The 11,661-nt window shown below is 41.9% G+C and overlaps 1 protein-coding gene across 2 annotated transcripts in view; it reads left to right on the forward strand.

Annotated features, from left to right (window-relative positions):
* Window positions 1-6,785, forward strand: part of LOC126408604 (protein inscuteable homolog) — a 72,703-nt gene extending 65,918 nt beyond the window's left edge. For both annotated transcript variants that reach the window (XM_050074268.1, XM_050074270.1), the window contains exons 10-13: window positions 621-687; window positions 1,647-1,802; window positions 3,616-3,692; window positions 5,902-6,785. In XM_050074268.1, coding sequence (XP_049930225.1) covers window positions 621-687; window positions 1,647-1,802; window positions 3,616-3,692; window positions 5,902-6,030 — 429 coding nt within the window. In that variant the 3' untranslated portion in view covers window positions 6,031-6,785. The remainder of the gene's footprint in view (window positions 1-620; window positions 688-1,646; window positions 1,803-3,615; window positions 3,693-5,901) is intronic.
* The last annotated feature ends 4,876 nt before the right edge of the window (window positions 6,786-11,661 follow it).

An 11,661-nucleotide genomic window follows, 5' to 3' on the forward strand; every position in this document is an offset into this window, starting at 1 on the left:
AATAATATAAATAATAATATAAATAATGATAATAATAATATAAATAATATAAACAATAATATAAATAATGATAATAATTATAAATAATGATAATAATAATATAAATAATATAAACAATAATATAAATAATGATAATAATAATATAAATAATATAAACAATAATATAAATAATGATAATAATAATATAAATAATAATAATAATAATATAAATAATGATAATAATAATATAAATAATGATAATAATAATAATAATAATAATACCTTCTTATCTGAATTGTTTTTGTCATGTGTGATTTTTATTTTGAAGCACAGTGAGTCACCCTGCTGCCTCCTTCCTCACTCCTCCTCCTCCTCCTCCTCCTCTCTGTAACGACTGCTTAAATATCTTTAAACTCTATTTTAAATCATTTTAATTTTTTTGTCTTTGACCTCTTGTCTGCACTTTTAATATTTTTAATAGTGATTTTTAAACCTGGAAATCATTCAGTATTTAATTTTAATATCTTCCTCTGTCTTTACTCTTTTGTAAATAATCTGTATCCTCTATTATGTTTAATATTTTATTGCTGTGTGAATCGTGATGAACAAATAACATTAACTCTTTATTGTTTTACTATCAGGTGGTGACCATCTTGGCGAACCTGTCAGTGTTGGAGCAGTGTGCCTCTGAAGTCCTGCAGGACCAAGGTAATCTGATTACAACTGTTACTGTGGATTACATCCTACATATCATTATATTTAATGGGTGAATCTGCAGATGGATGAAGGACAAACATTTTTAGGATCCAGTCTGATTTGATCACTGTATATCTTGTTTGTATTTCAGGTTGTATTTCACACTGAACCTTAAAACCTTGTTTTCTTATACTTTTTATATTTGCACTCTTTTATCTTTGCACGTTTCACTTGAACTTCTCCCAATATGCAACATTTATTTTATTTTAAAGTACAAGCAAGGAAACAGGTGTAATACCTCTTTGATCCTGAAGAGGGCAGTATCAGATAAAGTCTGTGAGGAAGCCTGGCAGAACTTCACATTTTAACAACTGTAATATTTTCACTCATTAATCGTATGTTTCATGAGTCCATCCTCCTCTACATGTTCCTCTGTCTCTGTGATTTCATTTATTCTGAACTAAACAGACCTTTATGTCTTCAGAGAACTGAACTCCCACAACATTTTGGGAACATACCCATTCATTCCCAGATATTCTCAGAATGTCTTGGGAACCAAACTTTGCAGCCGGGGCTGAATCTGACTCCATCAGTCACTTTACATTTCCATATAAGCTTCATGTCTCACTCCGGCCTCCTGTAGTGAGGGTCCATGAAACGAGTTCTTCTTTTACATCCTGCACATTAAAGTCACTTTGTTTGAGTCTCAGGTGAAGACCTGTGTGTGAAGCCACCTGCACACTGAACATTTATAGACTGTCGACTCTCCTGTGGGTCTGAATCCTCTCTGACAGTGACGTGTGTAACCTGTGTGGATGTTTTAAACTCATCACTGTGCTGTGTTATGTTTCTGCTTCCTGTCTTCTTCTGTTTCCTTGAGTCTGTCTGTAGCTTCTGACAGCACGTGTCTGTTGTGGCCGTCCTCCCTGACGCCTCTCTGCTTCATGTGCACTGTGTGTGGTGTCTGTTAGGGATCGAGCGCCTGCTGCTGCTGCTGGGAGAAAAGCCGTCCTCCTCCAGTCCATCGGAGGGCGCCGCCTGCGAGCGCGTTCAGCAGAAAGCTGCAGTGACTTTGGCCCGTCTGAGCAGAGACCCTGATGTGGCTCAAACTGCCATCCAGCTCAAAGGTGCAGCTCCACTTTTATTTCAAGAACACAGTTCAGAGAAACACTTTTTTTTTTTTTTTTTTTTTAGTGCAGCTGAAATTAAGAATGGTTGAGTTTTCTTTACGTCTGAAGGAGACATTTGTATCGACACAGGGAGCAGGTCCTCGTCCACTGAGGCACCATGTACAGCCCAGAGTAATAAACCACACACATGCTCATTGGGCCCATTCACATTTTCATGTTTGCTCCTACACGCTTGGCACACAGAAGTTTCACTTGGTTGCAGTTTGCAGCATCACCACTAGATGTCACTAAATTCTAAACAATGAACCTTTAAGGAGTAAAAAAGTGTCTCACAGTCCAGATGTCCCTGTGTCCCCTCAGTGGACAGGACAGAATAGACTGTGAGTCCATTTGTCAGCAGACGTCTTTGTCTGATGAGAAGCAGCTCACTGTGAATTCTTTATGACACCTAACATGTCATAACATGTGTCTCTGTTTCATAACAGAAGACAGAAATTATTATTTTTCTTTTAACTTCAGTGGCGTTCGGTTTATTCATCCTCAAGGAGGAGATCCTTTTCCACAGCACAAGTACTGATGGAGGTGATTTCCTAAATGGATTTATTGAACCTTTATTTTAACCAGAAAAACCTCTTGAGATTTAAAATCTCTTTCTTAAGATTGTCCTGGCCGAGACAGACAGAGAGACAGAGACATCAGTTACAGACAGAGAACACTAAAACAAAATCAGAACTACTCAGCTCTAAAACAGACAAACACCTAATTAGATTACAGATTAATATCTGCTGTAAGTGAACCAAATAAAGTCCACAAACCAGGGCAACTCCACCTGATGACAAAGAGCAGCTGTAAAACTCTCTGACAGATGATTGTGTTTAAAAGCTTTGAAACGACAAGAGCAACTAAGACGTGAAGCTGTGAGAGGTGGAGGTGACGGTGTTGGTCAGAGGTCGGCGGCTCCTCTCCAGTGGCTCCCTTCGACTTTGATAACAAAAAATAATACAGAAATAAATAACGGTTATTTTTTAACATTTCAAATTTCATTTATCAATGAAAAGAAAAGAAAAAAATAGAATGAAAATTAAAAACTGTTTTGCCTTCTCTTCTCTACAGTCGACCAAAGCTCAGCAGCAGAATTGAGTCTCTGGATCCTGACTGAATCCAAATAAACTGAAAGAAAGCAGAATTTAGATTTATTTGTTTTTACCGCTGACTCTGCAAAGTTAAAGTTCAAAATAATCATTAGGAGCTCGCTGCAGCGCCACCTGGTGGTGAAACATGTGACTGACTGCTGTTTGTAATGTCAACAGACTCATTTAGATCTAACAGGCTGTGTTACCCTCGTTATAAAGCTCCATATGTTTTGAGGCTCCGGACGAAATTAAAAAAACAAAAAAAAAGTCAAAAATGTCTCTTTTACTGGTGCTGACCTCTGACCTGGGTGGAGGTGATGACCTGGGTGGAGGTGGGTGATGACCTGGGTGGAGGTGGGTGATGACCTGGGTGGAGGTGATGACCTGGGTGGAGGTGGGTGATGACCTGGGTGGAGGTGATGACCTGGGTGGGTGTTGTAGTGCCTCTGAGTTTGCTGTCTACATGAGTTCATTCTTCTTGGTGTCACCTGGAAACACAGACGGCAGCGTTCAGAGGAGCAGAAGAAGAAACTTTGTGCTGACGGTGATTTCATTTACAGATTTTACAGGCGGCACAGAAAATGAAGACAACAGTCAGATGTTGAAAAGTGATTTTACTGTGACTGAACGTCACTGTTGTGTCTTCATCTCTTTCATATATCTGATATTTTCTTCAGCTGTTCCTCGTCTGATTGAACTGTGTCGCTCCCCCACTGAGAGGAATAACAGCGACTCTGTGCTGGTCGCCTGCCTGGTACGTACGCAGTGTGTGTGTGTGTGTGTGTGTGTCCATGCCCTTACACATATGTGTAAAGCTCTGCTCCCTGTCCTGAATATAAATGTGTGGTTCAAACGTTGGGGTGTCAGTTTCAGCCCTGACACACTGCACGTTTCCAGCTGCACTCAACATGTCGTACTTCCACAGAACAAACTGAGGGCGTCACACTGCCGGCCTGTTGGTGGAACATCACCCTCCGATTTAATGACATCCACAGGGCAGATATATGTGAGCAGCCACGATGGCTGACCGCTCCCCATCAGCTCAAACGTCGTATGTTTAAATATGTACATCTCATGAATAATATGGCTGCTCGGACTCCCTCTCATTCTGCTGGTAATTATTGAGAGCAGATCTGGGAGCCGACGAGGGGATTCACAGCCCGTAATGGTCAGGAGCTTAATTAGGCTGAGAAATGCCCTGCTCTTCACTGCAGCCACACTCGTCCGTCTATTCAGATTAATGTGATTCTATTTTATCCTTTTAGCCCACGGTCCAGTCCGCCGTTTGTGGGCGCTGAGTTTTTACCTTCAAAGGGCGCTGAGCTTTCACACATCGTTTGTAATCTTAAATGTAAATGTTGGAGGGAGGCTCACGGCTCTCCTCACACGTCACACGTGTTACTCCTGTACTCTGCTGAGACAGATCTGAATCCAGGATCTCTGCAGTTTGTATTTACTGTAAATCTGCACACACACACACACACACACACACACACACAAACACACACAGGTTTTATTTTTATTATTAATAAGCTGTAAAATGGAACATCCTGAGGACGGCTGCAGGAGCTGTTTGCATGATCCTCTTTAAATACAAACTTAATATCTCAAACATTTATTCCCTTTGCAAAAAAAGTCTTCTGTCTTTCCGTCATCATGGCGTTAACTCAAGTTACTTTACATTAAATGCAGCACAAACATAATATCTTGTCATTATCATGCTGGACTGCAACAGTTGTTTGCATGATCCTAGATTTATATAAATCTAAAATTAAAAGTGTAACAGCAACATTAAGTCTTTGTGCAGCAGGAATCTGAAGCTTCTGTCCTCGTTTTGTGACACGTGGTGCAAAACTGCATGAAAATGCACCAGAGGAACAATTAATTCATCATTTCATTCACAAAAACAGATAAAAAAATACAAGTCCAGTTCATCATGATAAATAACAGAGGTGTGAAATGGGATCTAAAGCTTGACGAGAGGAGCCAGGACATAAATTATATTTTAAAAAGTGTTCATGGGCATGTTGTCTAGATTTAAGAAAAGACAGTGCAGATAATATACAGTCACATGTATAATCTACACAACTCCACACACCTGGAGACTAAACTCACCTGATGCTGAACTACTAAACACATTTATTCCATCAGTCTGAACTGGTTTGATACGTGACACAACATGAACAGAGACACATGGCAGCTCATTCAGACTGGTTTTGAAAACAGACACAGATGATGATATTTCTACACTGTGATCAGTCTCGTTCCTCCTGCTGACCTCTGAGAGTCACACTGAAGCTCCTGCACTGAACTTCACCTCTCTATTTTGTCTCATGTTGCTGAGCTGAAATACAACGTTACAGATATGATTATAATTATAGAAGCACTGTTAGTCAGAGAGCTTCAGAGGAGCGTAGCTGTGACAGAGAGGGAGAGTGGGAGAGTTTCCCTCGGATACGACACGTAAAACTTCATCCGCTGAACAAATGAATGTCTTTTCATGAAAATGATCATATCTCAAAAACTAAATAATGATCATCGTTAAAATAACATCAAGAGAAATATTTACTGTACGTTACTACATTTAAAAATCTTTTGGATCAAAATGTTTTGTGTTTTTATTTTGTAAAATCTATCGATCTATCTAATCGATTTATGAATCTTTTAATGAAGCATTTTCAGTACTTTAATCATCATTATGGTTTATTGATTTCCACATCTTTTTAGCTCCGGCTGTGCACACTGTAGGGATCTGGAGTGTTTAAAGATACTCCAAGAGATGATGTCACACTAAGGAAAAATACAGAGTGGGCTCAGGCTGTTTCTACTGCAGAGTTTAAAGGGTTAAATATCTGAAACGTGCACAGGTGTCTGTGTGTGTGAGTTTAAATAATGTTGCTGTTTGCAGTGCAGCAGGGTCTGTGATGATGATGATGATGATGTGTGTGTGTGTGTGTCTGCAGGCTGCCCTGAGGAGGCTGGCAGCGGGGTGTCCAGACAGCATCGAGGCAGCCGACCACCAGCAGCTGATCAAACCGCGGCTGGTCGACTCCTTCCTGCTGTGCTCCAACATGGAGGAGAGCTTTGTATGACGGCCTGCACCGTTAGCAGAGAGAAGAACTCGTGCACGAGGTCGTGAACACGGACCGTTTCACAACACAGAGACGACTAACGAGCAGCTTCCTGTTTGTCCAAATGTCAAAGTGGACATGAAGAGTGGAGTGAATCTGTGTGTGTGTGTGTGTGTGTGTGTGTGTGTGTGTGGCTGCAGGAGACGTCTGTGTGTACATACATGTGTCAGTGGTCATGTTAGAGGCGCTGAATGTGACAGTGTTGTAGGCTCATTTCATATCAGTCATTTTGTTCCAGCAGGTGCTGATTTTAAAAGAGAAATTTAACCTGTTCTGGTTTAAAACACTTTATTTGCTCCAACTGTGCAATTATTAATTATTAATTATTAATTTGTGTCTTCTTATGTCTGATCATGTTTCTGACGCGTCTCTGGATGATGCACTATAATGTCTCCAAACATACACCTGTTCAAATATATTTCCTGTTTCTTTATTGTTTGCAGTCAGCAGCCACTTTATTAGGATCAGCATTTACAGATAAATTATTACAGTCAGTTAAAAGATAGTTCATATTTTCATGCTTGTAAACTTTGGCGGGGCTCGTTGAGTATTTAAAATGATGTTCAGATGATGCATGGCGTGGCGACGGGATCGATTTGGCCTCGTGTACAAAATATAGTTAAAGTGCATTTTATGGCATGTTGAGTTCTTATTGTCTTGTTTGCCATTAATATCAGATATTATATTTGCCACTGGAGAATGGATCTATAGAAATGCTTTTGATTTTAAATAAATGGTCTTTATTTAAAGAGAGTGAGTTGTTGTGTGCCACACATGGAGTGAAGGCAGTCAGCTGACGGTCAGTGTGTCACTGTGAAATAATCACAGAGCTGCAGTTTGACATGAAGCAAAGTCAGAACAGAAATAAGTCCGACACGGGGAACCAACAAGAACACGTAGTACCTGTGTTGGAGAAAAAAAACAACAACATACATGACGACAACATAAAAAGAAAATCAAAGGACTTAATGAAGACAAAAAAAAAACAGCTTCAGACTGAAGCCTGATGCTGCTGTGTTTCAGTGACCCTGAAATATCATTCATGAGTTTTAGCTGCAAGTGTTTAGCTTCAGTCTCAGCGCCTCACAGCCTCCTGTACACAACCTGCTCAGCACCAACAACAGACAGACGCAGCTGCTGAACACAGTGAAAACTACAGAGACAGATATTTCCTTCAGGAAGTCGTGGAGACCAAAAACAGGACAAAAGACAGTGAATATTGGACTCTTTATAAACGGCGTCTGCTGCCCCCTGGTGGCTGAAACCAGTTGTTGGACATTCAGGCTATGTGTGTGCAGATCCACATATTTTTCAAACTGATATTTTTGTTGAAGAATCTGCTGTGAGACGTTTCTGGTGACGACGCTTTACAATGTTCAGAGCATATCTATGATTTAAAGCCTGGTTGTCTCCATCTGGCTCTCAAAATGGAGGCAGCTGAGCTGGCTGCTAGTAGCTAATGATGCTAAAAGCATGAGCAATGCTAATGAGGGTTAGCGTGGGGGAGAACTGGAGGGTGGATGTTACTCTACGATGACCGTGCCGTTCAGTCTCTGTGGGTTGGGACACCGTGATCAGCTCGCCAGCAGGACACACGGCCAGACTGTCTACCACAGAGAGGAGCGGACTACAACACACACACACACACACACGCACGCATGCACGCACGCACCCACGCACACACACACACACACAGAGGTGATGTGACTTCATTCTCTGCTCAGGACGCCATCACCACATGACATCTTTACTTCCTTTATTTGCTCACTGTAAAGTTTAACTTGACAGACTGCAGCTGAGTTAGTGTTCATGTTTGTGGTCAGCGGGAGCGTGCAGCAGGTAAACAAGGTATTTAAAGCAGCCGCACACAGTGACATGTCTCTGCAGAGTCCAGGCAGGGGCCAGCTCGCGCTCCTCGGAGGCCTCCCGACCTCCAGCTATCTCAGAGGAGCTCTGTTTTCTGCACAGATGCAGGCACAGGGATGAGAAGAGCTTTGAAGGAGGTTCACAGAGAGAGGAAGAGGCTAAGAGACGAAGAGGAGGAGGACCCAGTGGTCTACCTGTTGGTCCTCTGTTTGCTACAAGCCTTCAACTTTGCACAAACACAGGTCTCGTTGGGAGGAAGAGCATGAAGAGTGTATGTGTGTGCGTTAGATCAACTTGTCATCTAAATGTCAGTTTCACACATGATGGAGAGGAAATTTAATTTAAGACAGGTTTTAATGAGAGTTTGAACACATCATCATCATCATCTTCATCATCATCATGAGAGGCTGATTACAGAGGAAGATCTGTGATGAGTCAAACTCGTCCTTTGTGTCGTCGTCTCTCTGATAGAAACACTCAGGTTTTTTTTATCTCCCCCTCCATCAGGCCTCCTCTCCTTGGAGAGACAATTGAGGCTCTTGTTGCTTCTCTGTAGCTTCTTTTTAACCTAAGGGCACTGATGCTGAGCCTGGACTTGTTACACTCCAACCCAGAGTTGAGACAATTGAGCTGCTTTGTGTGTGTTGTCCAGCGTCCACGTGGGACTGTGTTCACAGGCCTTTGTGATAGAATATGCTCCTGCCTGGCTTTGTTGAGGCCCAATGAAATATGTATTGACGCAGAGGAGAACTAAACAGACAGCCTAAAAACACAGGTTCCTTTGATATTGTTTTGGTTGGACCATGGCCGCGATGCCGAGGATTGTAGCTCTGGGTTTTTCACTTTCTAAGCTCTTGAACTTTCATTTTCCTCCCTCTCCCTCTCGCTCTGCTCGCTGCATGCTGCTGCCAACTTTATTATTGTCAGAGTTTCAAGGTGGAGAAAAGATAATGTTTCATCATCCAATCAGACGAGGTCTCTCATGAACCATCACTGTTAATACACGAAAAGCACGTCACAAATCAACCAGGATAATGAGAGGGCAGCAGCTCTGTCTCCATAAATCACACACTGTGGAAGAAAAGGATGTAAAGTACGGAGACACTCCTCTGTGACCCCCCCGACACTTTAATATTTCATGGGCCACATCTTTTGCTTTTGACACACAGAACTTTGTCTCTGTCCGACTCGTTTTCTTTTCACAGGGACGCAAACTTCTTTTTCTTTTTCTTTGAAACTGCTTTCAGAAGTCGAAACTTTACGACTTCAAACTCACAAATCAGGATGGAATCATTTGGACAAACTTAAAAGTCGGATTTCTTCAGCAAAGAGATGAAAAGTGAAACGAGTCTTCGCTCGTTCACACAACATTTGTTTCCAGTGGTGCGACTCATTTATGCTCAACGTTAGATATGGAGACAGACGGAGACTGACGGAGACTGACGGAGACTTCTGCTTCATTTTGTCCATATTTGTGCACGTTTTCTGAAATCTTACGGATACAGAGATGATGGAGGCAGTGGAGCATGGTTCAGGAGACATACGACCGTAGAAATGTAAATAATGGTGTAAAGACTGAATGAACAGAAGCCTCGGTCCTCCGTGCGATGACATCACTGCCTCCATTTAAAGGTACAACATTAAGACCTCGTCCACTGTTGCTTGTTGTGAAACCTTTAACTCCGCCCTCTGGTGCCATCTATTGGCTGTATCTATGACATCATAACCTTGAGGGCAGTGACGTATCTATTTTAATACGTAACAGGAGTATAAATCAGTTTTTGGTGGGCTGATGACCTTCACCTGAGCTGATCAGAGGCACAACAGCTCCGTCGTCAACAAGGAGAGGGAGGTTATTTCCAAGGTGTGACGAAGTGTGTTAGTTTGGTATATTTGGCTCAATATGAGCGGTGCCAATGAGACTTTGTAGAACAGCTGCAGAACACAACCTGTAATGCCATCAAAGGTGCTTGTTGGCTCGTCCTGCCTTCAGATGGAGCCGAGAGGTTTTATCTGTGACACGATAAGTCAACGCAGTGGTTCAATGCTGCGTTCACACAGTGTCAGCAAAATGGGAAAAGCTCCTGTAATTCTGTCTTTGGAGCGTTGACACATTACTCCAACATGCTGCCATCACTGCAGCCTCGTTATCACACCTCATACTGAGCCTCGCTGAGCTGCTTCTGTCGAGCGGTTCACTAATAACATGTTAATACATGAAAATAACTCTGCAGCGTTTGAGCCAGCAGTCCCGGGTGTTTCCCACTGACCCGTCCCTGCAGCTTCTGAGGCACCAAATGTGTTATCAACTAAAACATCTTTCCTGTGCTCAGACCCAGCCACACATTCACCACAGTGCTGTTGAAATGTTTTAACGTATCTGCTATAAAATAACAAAAGTGACGTATCTGTGATTTACAGAAATGTACAATACATTTTTTTTCAGTCGATTGGTTTTTCACCAGCAGGGAGTGTGTATTTCTGAAGAAGTGGGAGCTCTGGGTCATCATTATGTTGAAGCCACACCCGCTCACACTCGTTGAGAGTTGAGAGTTTTTAAAGTCACTCTCTAAGTTATAGGTTTGCTGACATTTTGTGAGATCAGTTTGAGATCCAGGTGTGGTTTTGGATAAATGAATAAATATTACAGTCAACCTGGATACCTTAAATAAAGCTTCAGTTCTTGGTCTGCAGCTGTTTGCGCTGCTGCTCATGAAAATAAAGTTATTTGTTGGTGAGCTGAGCAGAGAGGACGGTTTCTCACATGTATCATGCTGCCTCTGAAACTAAAGAGCCAGCCTGGCACTAACATGGTGCTGCAGCACATTTAGACCTCACAGTGCTAATTATGTTTTAAGTGGCGTCACCCGTCGGACAGCCAATTAACAGAGTAATATTCCTGTTTACTGTCCAGTCCCCAGCTGGCTCCCATTAAAGGACCCACTGGGGATTTTAATTGCTGAAATACACTGAGAATAAATTAATATCAGCACTGTATGTTCACAACTTTTGGTCGGAGTCAGTGGAGGGTGAAAAGCTAACGCCAAAATGTTCTGGGTCTGTGTACAGTGGTCGTACAGCTTTATCCTGCAGCTGCATCACAAACTCTGATTAAACACACTCCTGTGAATGTCCCTCCAGACTGCAGCAGCACAAACTGTAGATAAACTTTATGTAAAGAAAAGAAATCTGAACTTTTAGACCTTCATTTAACATTGATGAAAGTAATTATGACAGCTGGCGTCTGAGTGGAGTTTGAACTGTTTAAGGATGGTACACACAAGCGTGTGCTGAAACAAGCGTGTGCTGAAACAAGCGTGTGCAGAAACAAACGTGTGCTGAAACAAGCGTGTGCAGAAACAAACGTGTGTTGAAACAAGCGTGTGCTGAAACAAACGTGTGCTGAAACAAGCGTGTGTTGAAACAAACGTGTGTTGAAACAAATGTGTTGAAACAAACGTGTGCAGAAACAAACGTGTGCTGAAACAAGCGTGCGCTGAAACAAGCGTGCGCTGAAACAAACATGTGTTGAAACAAGCGTGTGTTGAAACAAACGTGTGCTGAAACAAACGTGTGCTGAAACAAACGTGTGTTGAAACAAATGTGTTGAAACAAACGTGTGCAGAAACAAGCGTGTGCTGAAACAAACGTGTGTTGAAACAAATGTGTTGAAACAAACGTGTGTTGAAACAAACGTGTGCTGAAACAAACGTGTGTTGAAACAAA

Source organism: Epinephelus moara, chromosome 20 (assembly GCF_006386435.1).
Source record: "Epinephelus moara isolate mb chromosome 20, YSFRI_EMoa_1.0, whole genome shotgun sequence".
NCBI classification, from domain to species: domain Eukaryota; kingdom Metazoa; phylum Chordata; class Actinopteri; order Perciformes; family Serranidae; genus Epinephelus; species Epinephelus moara.